General features: G+C 39.0%; 3 protein-coding genes across 4 annotated transcripts; 2 read left to right on the forward strand and 1 right to left on the reverse strand.

Annotated features, from left to right (window-relative positions):
* Positions 1–169: 169 nt before the first annotated feature.
* LOC137604626 (UDP-glucuronosyltransferase-like) lies at positions 170–3,298 on the forward strand. Its single transcript, XM_068328507.1, has 5 exons — positions 170–1,072; positions 1,348–1,479; positions 1,748–1,835; positions 1,944–2,163; positions 2,324–3,298. The coding sequence occupies exons 1-5, from the start codon at positions 221–223 to the stop codon at positions 2,604–2,606; spliced, it is 1,575 nt and encodes a 524-aa protein (XP_068184608.1). The 5' UTR covers positions 170–220; the 3' UTR covers positions 2,607–3,298.
* Positions 3,299–3,427: 129 nt separating this feature from the next.
* On the reverse strand, positions 3,428–6,474 carry rabl3 (RAB, member of RAS oncogene family-like 3). The gene is made up of 8 exons (XM_068328508.1): positions 6,395–6,474; positions 5,752–5,843; positions 5,439–5,568; positions 5,249–5,363; positions 4,988–5,138; positions 4,601–4,672; positions 4,226–4,264; positions 3,428–4,049 (listed from the first exon to the last, which is right to left on the reverse strand). Exons 1-8 carry the CDS (start codon positions 6,438–6,440, stop codon positions 3,993–3,995), a joined length of 702 nt encoding a protein of 233 aa, XP_068184609.1. The 5' UTR covers positions 6,441–6,474; the 3' UTR covers positions 3,428–3,992.
* A 1,220-nt stretch (positions 6,475–7,694) lies between these two features.
* Positions 7,695–14,986, forward strand: gtf2e1 (general transcription factor IIE, polypeptide 1, alpha). 2 transcript variants are annotated; one of them, XM_068329392.1, is made up of 6 exons: positions 7,695–7,844; positions 8,071–8,394; positions 8,567–8,724; positions 11,689–11,884; positions 12,581–12,819; positions 13,509–14,986. In XM_068329392.1, the coding sequence occupies exons 2-6, from the start codon at positions 8,105–8,107 to the stop codon at positions 13,958–13,960; spliced, it is 1,335 nt and encodes a 444-aa protein (XP_068185493.1). In that variant the 5' UTR covers positions 7,695–7,844; positions 8,071–8,104; the 3' UTR covers positions 13,961–14,986. The 2 variants fall into 2 exon arrangements, with proteins under 2 accessions (XP_068185493.1, XP_068185492.1); XM_068329391.1 differs by having other exon boundaries at positions 8,099–8,394.
* Positions 14,987–16,099: the final 1,113 nt, after the last annotated feature.

Below are 16,099 nucleotides of genomic sequence, written 5' to 3' on the forward strand. Positions count from 1 at the left end.
GAAAATAATTGATTAGAGGCAAACTGAATAGGAGGACTTCTGGTGTCCCATTGAACTTTTCACCCTGTCTCTCCTTTGGGGTTGTGTTAGAAGATCCCACCCACATGCAAAACTTTAACTACCTCAAAATTTAACCAAACATGCTAGAATAAGAGGCACAGTGTAACAAGAGCTACCACTGGCATCTACAGCAACCCTACTGACAACACAGACAGGGGGCATGAACCGGAGGGGGTGCTTTCCTATTCTGGGGGTGGTAGTGTGGCTGTTTTGCTGTAGCCTGGGGTCCGTTCAGGGTGGAAAGATACTGGTTCTGCCTGCAGATGGGAGCCACTGGCTCAGCATGAAGATACTGGTCGAAGAGCTCAGCCACAGGGGCCATGAAGTGTTGGTGTTGGTGCCTGAAAACAGCCTGTTGATGAACGGCTCCCAAAACCACAAGACGGAGATCTACCAAGTGCCGTTCACTAAAGCTGAACTGGATGAAAATATGAATAGAGTGAAGAAAAGAGTGTTCCTCAAGTCATCATCCATATTTGTGGATGCAACGACATTTTTTATATTTACTTCTCTGCAGGTGAAAGGTTGTGAGAGTTTATTGAACAACCAGCCTGTAATGAGTCGACTGAGGGGAGAGGGCTTTGATGTTGTGCTTACAGACCCCTTCCTTCCCTGTGGTCCAGTTCTGGCTCATATCCTTTCTCTTCCACTTGTTAATTTCTTACGTGGATTGCCATGTGGCCTGGATTTAAAAGCAAATCAGTGTCCGTTTCCTCCGTCCTATGTTCCTGTTTATTACTCTGGCAATACAAACATCATGACTTTCCCACAGAGAGTCAAAAACGTAGTCATGTCTGTTGTGGAGTCCTACATGTGCAGAGAATTCTACTTCCAGTTTGATGATTTGGTCAGTAGGCATTTAGGGGACATTTTAACATATAAGGAACTTCTCAGTCATGGTGCTTTCTGGCTGCTTAGATATGACTTTGTGTTTGAGTGGCCCAATCCAGTCATGCCAAACACAGCTTTCATTGGAGGAATCAACTGTGTGAAGAATGATCCTCTGCCAGCAGTGAGTATTAACAGAATGTCTGCAACAGTAACTATAAGGATATGCTGAAAAATTGGTTTTCTGTAAATTACATACATTTCCAGTACTTTTTTCAGTGTATCAAAATAATTTCTAACTACATTTAAATGCTCACTTTTTATTTTTTTACCATGCTATGTTTTAGCTTTAGACAATGGTCATGTATGATCAATTACATTCTTTACGTGTGAATTGCAGAACTGCATGTTGAAATAAACAGTTATAAATCAATAGTTCTATGTTTTCCCAAATTTCAGGAATTGGAGGAGTTTATAGATGACTCGGGGGAGGATGGCTTCATTGTTTTTACCCTGGGCTCAATGGTGCCCAGCATGCCTGATCAGATGGCGAAACAATTCTTTGATGCCTTTCAACAAATACCTCAAAGGGTAATATGAGATTATCATTATGAGATTAAAATATTTCACTTGTTCAGTCCAATAAAATGTATCACTTTTTGAACAGAACCTGACTATTTTTGATAAAATACAACTGTTTCTACATTCAAAAGGTTGGCGATCATTTATGGGCTATTCTGTGTATGTGCTAAACTCTAGTCAGTAAGAGGAGAACGTCTTGTGTTGCTGGGAATATCCTAAACCTTCACTTCATCAGGTAATCCATTGTACATCAAACACTAAAAGGTGTGTGTTCCAGGTTGTGTGGCGATACACCGGAGTACCACTGGAAGAACCATCAAAGAACATCAGACTTCTGAAATGGTTACCTCAGAACGACCTCCTAGGTATGTTTGTCCAGGTAAATGGATGAGTTGCTATAATTTCATTAACCAGAGAAATAAAATCGATTAAAGTTTAACCGACTCTTGGTTTGTGATTCGTATGTTTCTCAGCTCACCCCAAAGCTAAAGTCTTCATCACACATGGAGGTACCCACGGCATCTATGAGAGCATCTGTAACACTGTACCCATGTTGATGTTTCCACTGTTTGGAGATCAAGGAGACAACGCACAACGCATGGTGTCCCACGGTGTTGCAGAGAAACTCAGTATTCATGATGTGACAACAGAAAAACTTTTGACTTCACTAAATAAAATCATCCACAACAAAAGGCAAGACAGAAATCACCAACATGTCTGCTTAAGCAAATTTAAGTTGTCCCATGAATTTTCTATTCAAACAATAAAAACTGTCATGCATTATTAATCACCAAAATACTGTAGAATGTAAGTATTCTCAAAAAATAACTTTTTTCACAATTTCTGATCCCAGTTACAAAGAGAAGATGGTGGAGCTGTCTCAGAAACACCTGGACCGTCCCGTTGAGCCTTTGGACCTGGCTGTTTTCTGGACCGAGTTTGTCATGAGACACAAAGGAGCAGCACATCTAAGAGTAGCTGCACATGAGCTGAACTGGGTTCAGTACCATTCCCTGGATGTTTTAGGTTTTTTTTTCATCCTTCTCCTAGCCGTTTTGTGGCTGACACTCAAATGCTGTTTGCTTTGCAAACAAAGATGTTTCAGAAATGGGGCCACAAAGAAAAAGAGAGAGTAGTGTCAGTGAGATTCTTCTTTGTTCTAGGTTGTGAGGTGTAGTCCCTCACGTCTTACAGACCCTGTGTGATGACTCAGATATCTTTAACACATGAAGCATGAAAAGGAGAATGGCAGAATGTTTTTTAAACATTGCAAAATTCTTTCAGTCTTTATACTCTTCTCAAGTCAAACCAGATGTACAATTTACGACTCCCAGGTCTTTACCTCTAAATGACCCCTCTTTCAAAAATTTCCCCACTGTGGGACAATAAAGGTTTATCTTATCTTATTCCCACAGGTGAAGGTGAATTGTCCCCCATTAACTCTAAATCGGACTCTATTCAGGGTGTTGTAATAACTATCTTGACCATTTCTCGCAAACTGTCACACAAAGATCTCATGCTTATACAAAATATTTCACTCATAGAGGCCATAAATAAATCTGGACATGCCTTCCTTAAATGATCTAAATTAGAAAATTGAGCTCCAGATGAAAAAATTCAGTTCAAGTCTATTGTAGACCAAAAGTGTGAACTGGTAGCTAAAGTGGTGCCAGTTCACCGCCTGAGTACTGTTGAGGTGCCCTTGAGCAAGACACCGGCCCCACAAGCTGCTCTTGGGGTCCTGTTACATGAATGCCCTTCACTCTACCATCTCTACATTAATTACAGGCCTACAGGCCCACTGTGTGTTTATGTGTGCATTCCAGTCTGTGTGTGTTTAACATATCAAATGAAAAAAGAATTTCCCAATGGTGATTTATAAAAGGAACTTAAAACTTAAATAAGGCCTGAAATTTGACAGAGATAGGAGAGGCTTGTCAAGTAACTAAGATCCACATCAAGTGTTTGAACAAATTTATGCAAAATCAACATCAATCACACAACAGAAATGTTGAAAATGTATTTATGAAAGTGTTATCTCTCTGTTTAACACTGCTCAGTCATTCTGATGCTCTATTCACAGGGAAACAGGAAATTACCTAACAAGATGCTTCAAAGTGTAACTAATTTCACCTTGAAAGGTGATGTTTTAAATCAAAATATGTAAATGTCTTCACAATGGTCCACTTCTTTCACTCCACAATGAAGAATGTGATGCAGGGATTGGAGAATGTTGTATCAGCCACCACTCAGAGGCCAGATGTATTCTCAATGAACATGCATAACATCATCCTCACTTACTGTCCTCATGAAAGTGCTCAATTACTTTTTGCAAAATACCTGTGCTATTATGGGGATATTCATCAGAATTAGTTTGTTTTTGTGACACAGGCTGAAGTGTTAGGATATTGGAGGATGAAAAAATGTTCGAAGACAAAGTATTTAATATGGGTGGTACGGAAAGCCTGTGGTTATGTGGGACTAGCTTAATGGTGCTATGGTCACCCAACAGATGACTGATGTCAGTCATAGTGTAAACTTTTGAAGTTGAACCGTTTTCTGTCTGTGAAGCCCGTCATCTGCAGAGGAAGTAAGAAAATGTGACATTTTAATGGAATGGTTAAATTTAAAATCTTAGCTTTGTTCAGGTATGACTAAATTCTTATTATGAAATTTACCAAAATAATAATGACACTGAGATTTGCAGATGCTATTTGATGACACAAATAATGCTAGAAATTAAAACATTACTCACCTGACTTGGATCTCTTGTGAAATATCTTTTCTCTATTACCTAAAGACACAAGTTGTGATTGGCAAATTGAAGTCATTACCAATGGAACATTGACATTCTTGTCTATGTTAAAGGAATAACATTGCACCACGAGGTCTGACTTCACATCAGTAAATTTAAGATTGTACAAAGCAAGAATACACAATTTAAATTGAATTTATAGTTTCTGTCACAAATATCCCTTCATATCATGTTATTAAATAGTTACTATGTATTATGTTTCAAAAACTAATTGAACAGTAACCAGCCTCACTTCACATTGTTGACGTTTGTACAGTTTATCTGTATATCAGAAAGAGAATGATAAATCACATAACAGAACTTCGTATCACTCACCTTGTCAAAAAATCTGCTAAGCTTCACTGCATTTGATGTGCCTGCGGCGAGGTATCTTGGGTTGGTGCAGTCCTGCCAAAATAAAACTTCCTTTTTTAAAGGGAAAACTTAAAAGTGATAACATATTAAACTCCAACTGTTGATTCATTCTGTTCCCCAAATGCCCTTATTTTAATGCCAGATGTGGCATTTTCCATTCAACCACTGCAGCTGTCTGGTCCTAGTTGAACAATGTTTTATAGAGTTTTTATATGATTTTGGGGTCAATTAAACTGTTAACACAAACTGTTAATAGATCCCCAGATTCATCACTGTAAAGTAGTCAATGTTAGAAAGACAGTTGAATGCAATGAAGTCAGAACAAGTCAGAAGGAACAAGTTACTGACCAGATTGATCTCCTCTGCATTAAAGTCTTCAGACAGGAAAGCTGTCCGAGTGAGAACTTCGTTGCGTTTGTTCTCCGGGATCTGGTCAAACTTTGTACCTATCAGCAGCAAAGGAACTGGGTTCTCAGCAAACTGCTCCCTATCATAGTCACTGAAGAAAAGAGAAAAATATGGCTGATCTCTACAATTTCACGGTACAGTTTATGTGGTACGCTGTGTGCATGTGTTTCATTTTACATGTGTAAAAACACATCTGCTTACCCATTTGAAACAATAACTCCTGTTGGAGAGGAATCCTTATTTAAAGCTTCTAATGACCAGCGGTATAGATTCTGAGAGGACTTCTTATTTGTCAAATCGTGCACCAACATAATTCCTACCACAAAAACAAAACGTGACCTCATTAATAGCAGCTCTAATTATTTTACAGATTAAATAAAATTATCTTTACCATTAACTGAATTGTAGAAGACAGCTCTGGTGCTTTTAACACTACTGGCACTGCCAACCGATCCTCCTACATCCCATAGTTCAATATAGTAAGCTTTCTCCTCTGGGGTTCCTTCCTTATAATCTTGGACCTGCAGATGAAAAGTTATTTTGAATATTTTTTTTTTAAAGCTCACACTCATTTGTATAATGTACAACATTAAATGAATTCTAATGACATTAACATTTCAAATTACAAATTCCATCACTTGAATGTTTCATTTCCTACAGGAGGCTTTTATTTTCTTTTGTTGTGAGGCCTTAATGCTGCTTACCCTCACATCTACTGAGCAACCAACAGTCCATGATGGATTTCCTAAAACCTGATTCTGACAGAGCAGATGGACCAAAGAAGACTTCCCCACCCCTGCAATGAAAAAGAATGGTGGGCAGACAAGGGACAGATCTAAGTGGATTAATATAAACACAAATAAATTGGTCTAATTAAAGTATCTCCCCTACACAAGGGGATGTATTTTATGTTGTCCATCATATTTGCCTTTCAGTCACGTTCAGTGTTGATATAACACTGCTGACAACAACAAAACAATCACGTGGTTCACTTTTACATGAGAAAAACACCCACTGTAAAACACATCAGTGTCACTTCTAAAAAAACATATACTCTGCATGACATTTGTAAATACGTATCCTAAACAGGCTGCTGGTCATTATTGTTTGAATTAACGAATATCTTTTCTTTAAAATGTAAGTTTTAGAACTGATAGTTCCAAAATCAAACAGTCTTCTAGCATGAATTAAGTCGCTGCTTTTCGTTTACAATCATCTGTTCCACTTTTAAACGGAAAAGTGACGCTGAAACGACAAGCATGAATGTACAGAGAGCCGCTGCTACAGCTTCGATCTAGACATAATGTCATTAAGAATTTTATATGTGAAAAACAGCATTTGACTTACCAGAATCTCCTAAAACTAGGACTTTTACTCTGTCCAGAGAAGCCATGTTTTGCTGTCAGTATTTCCGGTATCGTCTGTCAGTTTAGCAGTTTCCGTGACATCACCCGCAGTTCGAGGCGGGACTTCCGGTGAAATCATTGGTTGGTTGGTTGGTTCGTCAAGAAAAACCCTGCAAGCCTTCTCACTTGCCACCAGAGGTCGCTTCAACCTAACAAAACCTACCAGCCATCGAACGCCACCATGGTCTGTTTTCTGTAGGTACAGCTTGTTTGACTGACATTACTGTAAATATCAAGCTGACGTTTAGGTCTATAATTTAGTCAAATTATCATTTATTAACATAGTATTCATATAATTATGTTACAAATGCTAAAAAAAATTATTCCAAAAATATTTATGTTTAAATACATCTTTCATTTGGTTAGAATCATGTGGAGGCCTGATGAAGCCTTGATAACTGGACTGCAGTATTGGAATTTTCTTTGTTGACTTTGAAGTCAATTTTGTTTAGTAGACAGACAGACAGACAGACAGACAGATAGATACAAACTCATTTAGATATCATTATAGTGAAGTGTGGTAGAAATAATAATCATCTGCATATCTACGGGTTTGTGCCATCTTAATTGTAATCACATTATCAACGGTATAGCGTTCCAATAAGCCATCCCAAATGAATGAATCAAGTACAATCAAGCACTCAACGGTTGAAGCGTGTTATCTCTTGCTTGTCTGGAGCTCAAGCTTTTAGTGATTAAAGTTGCCTACATATTGATTTATATGTGAATCCTGCCTCCAAAGTTTCTTCACCCTATACTAGATTTTACAATTTCTCTCCGCAGCTGACTAAAGCAGCTTTCCAAACATGTCGTAAGGGATTTCTATGGAGTGGGGCATGCTTTGGCCCTCTTTAAATTGAAAGATAATTGACTGGTGCTATAGATTTTGGTCAGAGGCATTGCGTTTAAGGTCAATTTTGTTATAGGTGTATGCTGTAAATTCTAAGAAAAGTATAAGGGAAGTAATTCAGATTTTCTTTTGTATGTCTGATGTTTTTTGTTTGTTTTATTTTTTGAGCCAGCTGTAATACAATTTTTATGGCAGTGTCGCCCCGGAAGTAATCAAGAAGTAACGTCATATACGTTTGTCTGATCTGATTGGTTACTAAAAATAAACGTAGACTACAAACGCAATATCATTGGTCTATATCCCAATCAATCAATTGTATTTCGTTCCTATTGGCTATTGTCCACCAGAACGCAACAATACTTTTAGATTTTATTTCCGGTATTTAGTGTAACTCATCGAGCATGCCAGTTAACTGAATGGTTTAAAGATTGACAATGTTGTTATAGAGTTTGTTTGTATTCGTTCGGAGCCTGCGTTGTCTGAAATGACTTAGAGAGCGGTAGCTTTAGCGTACGGGTGGAACAGCGTTTGGGAGCACCGGGTAAGTGTGCTATTAACTTAATTGGCTAACGCTAGCGATTTTATTGTAACTCACTTTGCCCAGTTTACCCCGAGTAACACCAAGAAGCTGTAAGAAAATACCGTTGTATGAGTAAGACGTTACGAGTTTTTAAAAAAAAAAATTATATTAGCAAAACCGTATCCATACCAATAATTAGACTGCAATCAATTTGTTGTAGTAATGCTGAAACTGACGTTTCTTCAAGCTATGACACCACGCAGTTCTCTCTACAGCTGAAGATGATAGAGCCAGAGCTGCTAACCGAGGTTCCTGCAGCACTGAAACGGCTTGCCAAACAGGTGGTGAGGGGATTCTATGGAGTGGAACATGCTCTGGCCCTGGATGTGTTGATCCGAAATCCATGTGTACGTGAGGAGGACATGTTAGAGTTGCTCAAGTTCGACCGCAAACAACTGCGCTCCGTTCTCAATACCCTGAAGGCAGACAAGTTCGTCAAGTGCCGCATGAGAGTGGAGACTGCCCCTGATGGCAAGACAACACGGCACAATTACTACTTCATCAACTACAGGTGGATATAATTTCATTGCATTCCATATGAAACATGTTAGACACAGTAGTACACATAATATTATATCCATAGTAAAGGGTGCTGTTTGATTTGGCCATGTGTGCATGCATCATTAATCCTCCATGCAAGTGTGCAGCATGTTATCAAGCCTTGTTGATGTTTTATTTTTTAGGGTACTGGTCAATGTGGTCAAGTATAAATTGGATCACATGCGACGGCGCATTGAGACGGATGAACGAGACTCTACCAGTCGTGCCTCCTTCAAGTGTCCGCTCTGTCTCCTCACCTTCACTGATCTAGAGGCCAACCAGCTGTTTGACCCCACCAGTGGTAAGCATTGGGAAAATATGCTACTTGTGTACAGTTCTGTGCCCAATTCATGGTGATGCTCTTCTCTGACAGTGACGATATTAGCTTAGTGCAGTTGTATTTTTTATTTTTTTTAGACAGGAGTGGATTGGAGATGAATGAAAGAGCAAGTTAAATTGTGATGAACTTGAAGATATGCAAAAATAATCCTAAAAGTTTTGAAGAATAATAATGTCATTTATATGTATTTACCGTAACCCAGTGGGTTGGCAACGTTTAAGCCATTTGTAACTGGTTTCCATAGAAAAGTAAGGACTGGCAGCTGCAAATGCTTTTTTGACATCTAAAAAGAAGATAACACTATTGTTTTTTACCTTTACACGTTGTGTAAACAATTAGTGTGTTGTGTATGAAATCCATGAAGTGCTACAGAGACAATGAAATTTTGTTTACATAGTGAACACATTTTGAACTCTTCCAACACAGTGTGTTTTTTACTATTATTGTAAATCTCTTTCAAATTAAATAAAAAGCTCAACTTAAATTATTCATGTAACAAACAGAAAATACAGTGAGCCCTCATCTTTGGGCTGTTTGAACGTCTAGTGGAGCCTTGACCTCAATTTAAAAAAATAACGAAAAAAAACTCACTATTTCACTGAACAATGAAAAATAAAGATTTAAAAAATATCAACATAAATATTAATTTTAAAGGGACTTCGGCTCCTACCAGCTTTTGCTAAGTGTGATGCATATTTTGAGTGATGAAAAATAAAAAAACTGAATTTTATTTTAAATTTTCTAGATGACAATAACCTCCCATTATAAAACTACAATAAAAAAATGAACTAACACAAAATGCACTTTGATTGAATATCTACATTTTAGTTTCCCAAGCCACACAGGCAGCTGCAGCATGAGGATGAAAGAGCCTCATGCAGCTTCAGAGCTGACAGGTTGCCAACCCCTGCCATAGCCAGTAGAGCTGATGTTTAGTAGATTAAAGTAGTAGATTAAAGTAGAAGATGACCAGAAATCTTTACTTGATGATTAAGTAGCCATACAGTGCAGTAATTTATTCCCTGCTCTCAAATGACTTCCATTGGGCTTTAATGCCATGGTTTATTCTGAGACCATGTTAATTGTGAGGGTTTTAGTTATAAAGAGTATCCGTTCAGATTTGGGGGCAGAGCAGCCATACCCGCAAGAAGAAAAAAATGAATAGAACACTGATCTAACAGCTGTTTCTGTGTTAGTCTTCATTGGTTTGAAGTATCCACAGATTAGTATTTTTTGCATTTACTCTTTTTTTTTTCTTCCTAGGGTTGCTTCTGTAGTGGTGCAATTCTGTGTTTCCTTTTGTTGCTCTTTTGTATTCTGTTCCAGTACCCCATTTCTCATCAGGAGGCCCTGGTACACTAACAACTGACAGGGGCCTTTTGACCTGGTTAATGTCTGAGTCAGTGTGATACATAATTTAATCTCTTACAGCTTATTTCAAAATAAATGCAGAAAAACAAGCACATGTCTATATTTTGGAGACTAAATGCTACAGAAACCCGATCTGAGGAAAGAAAAAAATTCATGTTATTGATAATCGGTGTAAATTAGATGTTGCAAAAGCTTCCATGTGAGTTGTCCATCTTGTTAATTCCATTATATTTGTTTTTTGTGTCACTTAAGTATGTCAACTAGTATGAAAGCTTGCTGTAAATTTATAAACACTGCATCCTGACAAAGACAAAAAGAAAACCTTGAGGTCATATAATGTGGGAGTCTGATGGATGAGTTGCATGTCTAGTGTCAGCTCAGCTTAACCTCACTGGGATGGGAAATGACACTAATGCTGGTTTTCCAGCTCATTCTGAGCCACAAATGAGAGGTTGAAACCTTCTAATGTATAATTGCCATACTTTGCGGTGTAAATGTACCATATTCCCTTTTAGGACATGCATTTGTTTGACTCATTACTAAATTGGCATAGAGAATGTGAACAATACACCCTGAACCTTTTTGTGGTTGTTTTTGCTGTCTATGTCTTCTATTCATGAGTTGCTACCCTCTTTCTCAGAAGGTTCTGTGTTTTACTCAAAATACATGCGCGTAAACTATAAAGTTAAAAGTTTGACCCACTGAGCTAAATTTGATAATTTTTATGCCTTTTTATATATTCTAAGCAGCACCAATTATTCATTTCCAAATGGTGTAGTTTAAAAAAACAAACAAAAGAAAAACGTGAAAAGAAATCTTCTACTTCATACCAGAATAGTCTATATGTATATTTCCAGACACATTCTTTCCATCCGCCTCTCACTCAAACGGACACAAAGCAGACATACGGTCTGCGTAATGCCGGAACAGTTCACATTTCTGAAGCTGAAATAAACCAGAGTAGCAGATGGCTGACCATGTCTTGGTAGGACTGGTAGGAGACAGTTCACAGAAGGTGCATTGTTCTAGACAACATTTCTTGTGACACAAGTTTAACATAATACCTGATATTAATTAATGCCTGATTATTCATTTGAACATTGAAACTCAGTAATGTGAAACATTGCATGTAAGGAGATTAATTGCTTCAAAGTGCTGGCATCGAATGGGTTAAGTAGCCCTTTTCAATATCAGAATCCCTCTGAATGGAACTTTGCATTGAGGGATAAAAGGACTGGTTACACACGCACAATGTTAATCACCAAAATGAACGTGGTGTAGGAGGCTATGCAAACCCCAGTAAAATACTATTTTTGTGGCTCATCTTTTTAATTTTTTTTACTGTTGGTGATATTGAGTCCTCGTCTCATGTTCATGCAAGCATGACAGAGTCCCACGCATACAGTAACTGTACTGACTGCATTCATTTCTTCAAGTGTTTTTTTTTTTTAAAAGTTAGGTTAAAAAAAGGGAAAAGGCATGTCCTGAGAACGGTTCCATAACTACAGATATGATATCCCTTCATATTTATCTGTGTTTTTGCGTAACCCACAGGTATGTTCCTCTGTACCTACTGTCAGACAGAGGTAGTGGAGGATGAGTCCGTCTGTCCAGATGCCAGGACACTGGTGGCACGCTTCAACGAGCAGATCGAACCCATCTATGCGCTGCTGCGTGAAACTGAAGATGTTAACCTGTCCCATGACCTGCTGGAGCCTGAGCCTGCTGAGATTCCTGCCCTCAAACAGAGGTCAGATTCTGACAGAAATATCCTCTTTATCATTCAGACTGTGTTGCATCACTACAAGATTGGTCAAAATTGAGATGTGATCTGATTGACTTTTTTTTTTTTTTTTTTTAAAAATGTCTGAAATACCAATACTGTGGAACGGTTCCACTGACACTGGACAAGATCTTAGATTAACCTCATAGCTGTTTGTACCACAGTAGAATTCTTATCTATTAAGCCTCTGTAATGATCCAGTGTTTTAGCTTGAATCATTATATACAGTGAGCCCTTGCACATTCACAAAACCTCGCGACTTCACCTCATTGCAGATTTTTGGTAGGTAGTCACGTGATACCGTATACGCATTCCATTGGCTGACGGCGTCCGGAAGTGCGCTACGTTCCGTAAGTCTCGGAACATAATGCACTTCCATGAGACACAAAAGTGATTTAAACACTCGATAAAAGTGTGAGAAAAGGAAATACAGATAGAAGGTGGTTTATTATCATTATGGTAAGGTTCACAAACGTTTAAATTACCGTAAATAATAAGATAATTCATCGCTCCATCGCAGAATTCTTTATTCACGTGTGGTTCTTGGAGCGCATTAACTGCGAGTAGCGAGGGCGTACTGTAATCTCAATGTTTGTTGTTGTACTGATACTTTACCAGCTGTTACCAGCTTTTCTTTTTTTTCCATGACTCTTTTTTTTCTAGTCGTGAACGGAATGCAGCATCTGGTGGAATTGCTGCAAGCGGCCCACACCGTGAGGCCTGGTCGAACACAAGCTCGTCCTACGCGGACCTGTACACCCAGAATGTGGTCATCAGTATGGAGGAGCCTGAAGACCAACACAAGCAGGGCGGTGACGTCAAGACGCCCAAGGAGAGGCCTCTGTGGTTGACACACAGTACCGTGCAGGGTGCTTACAGTGAGCCCGACGTCCTCAAGAACCGTAAGCCAACACCTTCTCATTAAGCGATGACCAATCAATACTTACTTTTCGTATTATACTCAGGCAAAATATGTTTCCATAATTCATTTAGACTCAATATATCCATGTTTCTCACAAATAATTGATAATTGGTCTGAAAGCAATTAGAAATGTTGTTGCTTTTCAGTGGTTTGCTGTTAATCTCTCAACAGCTAACACGACAAATCTTATTGCAAATACAGATTGGGCCATTAGCTATTCAAGTTCTGTAATTACATTAACAGCAACACAAAAGGACTTTGTTGGAGTGGTCCTTCACTGAGCTGTTGTGATGTTGTTTCTCTCCCAAGGCCACGAAATAATCAAGCCTGGTCACACTCGCATTCAACTATAATTGTTTAATTGAAATAATCAGAGGCTTCATTAGTGTATGCCTGGATTAGAAAACCCATTTCTTTGGAAACTGCATGAATTACACCTTATCAACGTTCTGTGTCTGAGGTGCCTCGTGGAGCCTAAAAAAAACATGATGTCCAGAGCTGTCATGGTTTTGTTTAAGACACTGACCACCAATAAGTAACTCCTGATGTGTCCATGACCTGTGAGCCGAGACATGAAAAAATTTGGAAACATATTTTCATTATAAATGTATAGAATGTATAGGAATTACATTTCAGATGTCAATTTTTTCTTTTGTTTGTTTTTCCCAGATGAAGATGTTATTTCTGGAGCTCAGGATGGAGCTACTGGGCTTGGTCAGTCAGATGAAAATGAGGAAGTGATGCGTGCCCTGCTCATCCATGAGAAGAGGGCTGCAGCAGGTGGAGGTGGAGGTGGAGTGAGCGCCGCCACCAGGGGGCTCGCCTCCACCTCTGGTAACGCCAGCGACTCTGACAGCGACACCAGCGAATCAGATGATGACTCTCCCTCAAACCCCCTGACTGCCACAGCTGCTCATCATCGGACCAACGAGGAGATGGATGAAGAGGACGATGACGAGTTTGAAGAGGTCGGGGACGAGCCAATGGTCATGGTTGGTGGCCGGCCTTGCTCATACCGAGAGGTCAGCCAGAAGCCAGAGCTCGTGGAGCAGATGTCTGCACAGGAGAAGGAAGCTTACATCGAAATGGGACAAAATCTGTTCCAAGACATGTACTACTGATCAATCTGTTTCTGTGTTCATACATTTACACACAAATCATACAACAGTTTTACCTGTTGCCGCTGAGCTCCAGGATTTATCCTGTGCTGTCTAAATATTTGCGAACACTTCTCAAGAAGAAAACAAGTATTTAATTCCCACTTGATGCCCTGGCATAAGAACTTTTGACAGTGTTGACTGAGTGACCTCACCTGCAGTATTCTGCCCTGAGTATTTATATTATCTGTCACCAAACTAACTGGGGTCAGCAATTTGAATTTGCCAAGTTTTCTAATTAGAAGGTTTGATTTTCATGTCAGGTGTATGTTCTTGTTTTATGTTGGCCAATCATGTTTTATCTATGTTCTTCACTCATATGGGTCTCTCCTTCATCGGATGGGACAAACATGCTTCAGAGTTAACCAGTACAGCTGTTTATACACAACTTTATGTTCTATGCTCCCTGGCTATTTTCTTTCACTTATGCATATAAACTGCATTGACTTGTATTGGGCTGTGAGCGCTGCCAGTCGGCTATTGAGTTCATAGCTGTTCTGTGGTTTGAACGTAAGCAGTGTGTGATACTGGAGAACTGAAGCTGCTGCTGCTTTTACTGCTCTGTCTTCACTGTTTCCTGAAGACAGACCGGCTTGTTTGGTAAAATACTTGTTTTTAAAAAAAGAATGTCAAGATTTGAATGATCACCTCAAATACAAGGAATGTAGTTTACGATACAGCATTGGTCATTAACTACTTGTAGTAAAACAATATAAATTTGCGTGGATGTACATTATGAATATTTGGGATGAATGCATGTACAAGTATTATTCGCTTTCAGTTTGCGAATTTCAGTATGGAGTAATTAGACTTAAAAAAGTGTACCACAGTATTCCATATGTTGGTTTCATATATGTTAACGGTACAACACAATTACTAAAAGGAAATAAAATACTGTAGCTGGTAAGAGTGAGGCCTATTGATGCAACAAGCTAATGTAAACATCTAACATTAAAATAATAACTTTGCAAAGAGTACATTAGTATGAGTAGAAATGTGAAGGTTCATTTCTTTACCTCTAATATTTATTGCAGCTTCAGTTTGCTTTTATCTTTTAACTATAAAATTTTCAGTTTGAGGTGTCTTGACTGCAAATATATTGGAGGAGGAATTTAAGACGGGGTGATTGTAATAACTACCCACTGGTCCTAAATTTTTATGTAAATTATCATATACATAATTCATTGTAACTACTAGCTGGAATCGCTGACGTGTGTCCAAGTTATTAATGAAACTCGGGTCACAAAGAGGGGAGTATTAGAACGTACCTTTATATTGAGAACAAACCTTATCCTCTAACTCTAGATTTTCTGATAACAACTTATTGCATCGTTTGTCTTAAGCTTGTTAGAAATATACGTATTTTCCCTTTGTTGTCAGCAATGTATTGTCAAAATTTACCTGAAAGAACACGTCTTTACCTTACAGTGTACTTTCCTAACACACACACTGCGTTTCTCACTCATCCAAATGATCACAATCAGGTGATTTAGTCACTTCCATGGCCAGGTGTATGAAATCAAGCACTGAGACATGCAGTCTGCTTTACAAAGAATCAGTCGCTCTCAGGAGCTCAGTGAATCCCAGCATGGAACTGAGAGGATGCCACCTGTGCAACAAATCCACTTGTGACATTTCCGCACGCCTCGACATTCCAGTCAGCTGTATTATAAGAAAGCGGAAGTGTGGGAACGACAGCGACTCAGCCACGAAGTAGTCGGCCATGTAAACCGATGGAGAAGAGGGGTCTGTGGTGTGGGCCGGGATTGGACACCTTAGTTCCAGTAAAAGGAACTCCGAATGCTTCAGCATACCAAGACATTTTGGACAATTCCATGCTCCCAACTTCGTGGGAACAGTTTGGAGCTGGTCCCTTCCTTTTTCAACATAACAGTGAACCAGGTAGGAAAGCAAGTCCATAAAGACATGGATGACCGAGTCTGGTGTGGATGAACTTGACTGGCCTAGAGAGTCCTGATCTCAACCCTATATAACATCTTTGGGATGAATTAGAGCAGAAAGTAAGAGCCAGGCCTTCTCGTCCAACATCAGTGTGTGACCTTAAAAGAAGAATTTCCATAAACACAAACCGTGGACAAACTT

Source organism: Antennarius striatus, chromosome 12 (genome assembly GCF_040054535.1).
Source record: "Antennarius striatus isolate MH-2024 chromosome 12, ASM4005453v1, whole genome shotgun sequence".
NCBI classification, from domain to species: domain Eukaryota; kingdom Metazoa; phylum Chordata; class Actinopteri; order Lophiiformes; family Antennariidae; genus Antennarius; species Antennarius striatus.

Bases quoted from the DNA above. Each gene is read 5' to 3' on its own strand.
- LOC137604626 (XM_068328507.1), top strand. From the start codon at position 221: ATGAACCGGAGGGGGTGCTTTCCTATTCTGGGGGTGGTAGTGTGGCTG. The intron at 1,480-1,747 runs GTAATATGAGAT...TGTGTGTTCCAG, and splicing joins TTCAACAAATACCTCAAAGG to GTTGTGTGGCGATACACCGG. The intron at 1,836-1,943 runs GTATGTTTGTCC...TATGTTTCTCAG, and splicing joins ACCTCAGAACGACCTCCTAG to CTCACCCCAAAGCTAAAGTC.
- rabl3 (XM_068328508.1), bottom strand. From the start codon at position 6,440: ATGGCTTCTCTGGACAGAGTAAAAGTCCTAGTTTTAGGAGATTCTG. The intron at 5,844-6,394 runs GTAAGTCAAATG...TTTTCATTGCAG, and splicing joins CCTAGTTTTAGGAGATTCTG to GGGTGGGGAAGTCTTCTTTG. The intron at 4,265-4,600 runs GTGAGTGATACG...TTGTGTCTTTAG, and splicing joins TTAGCAGATTTTTTGACAAG to GTAATAGAGAAAAGATATTT.
- gtf2e1 (XM_068329392.1), top strand. From the start codon at position 8,105: ATGATAGAGCCAGAGCTGCTAACCGAGGTTCCTGCAGCACTGAAACGG. The intron at 11,885-12,580 runs GTCAGATTCTGA...TTTTTTTTCTAG, and splicing joins ATTCCTGCCCTCAAACAGAG to TCGTGAACGGAATGCAGCAT. The intron at 12,820-13,508 runs GTAAGCCAACAC...TGTTTTTCCCAG, and splicing joins GCCCGACGTCCTCAAGAACC to ATGAAGATGTTATTTCTGGA.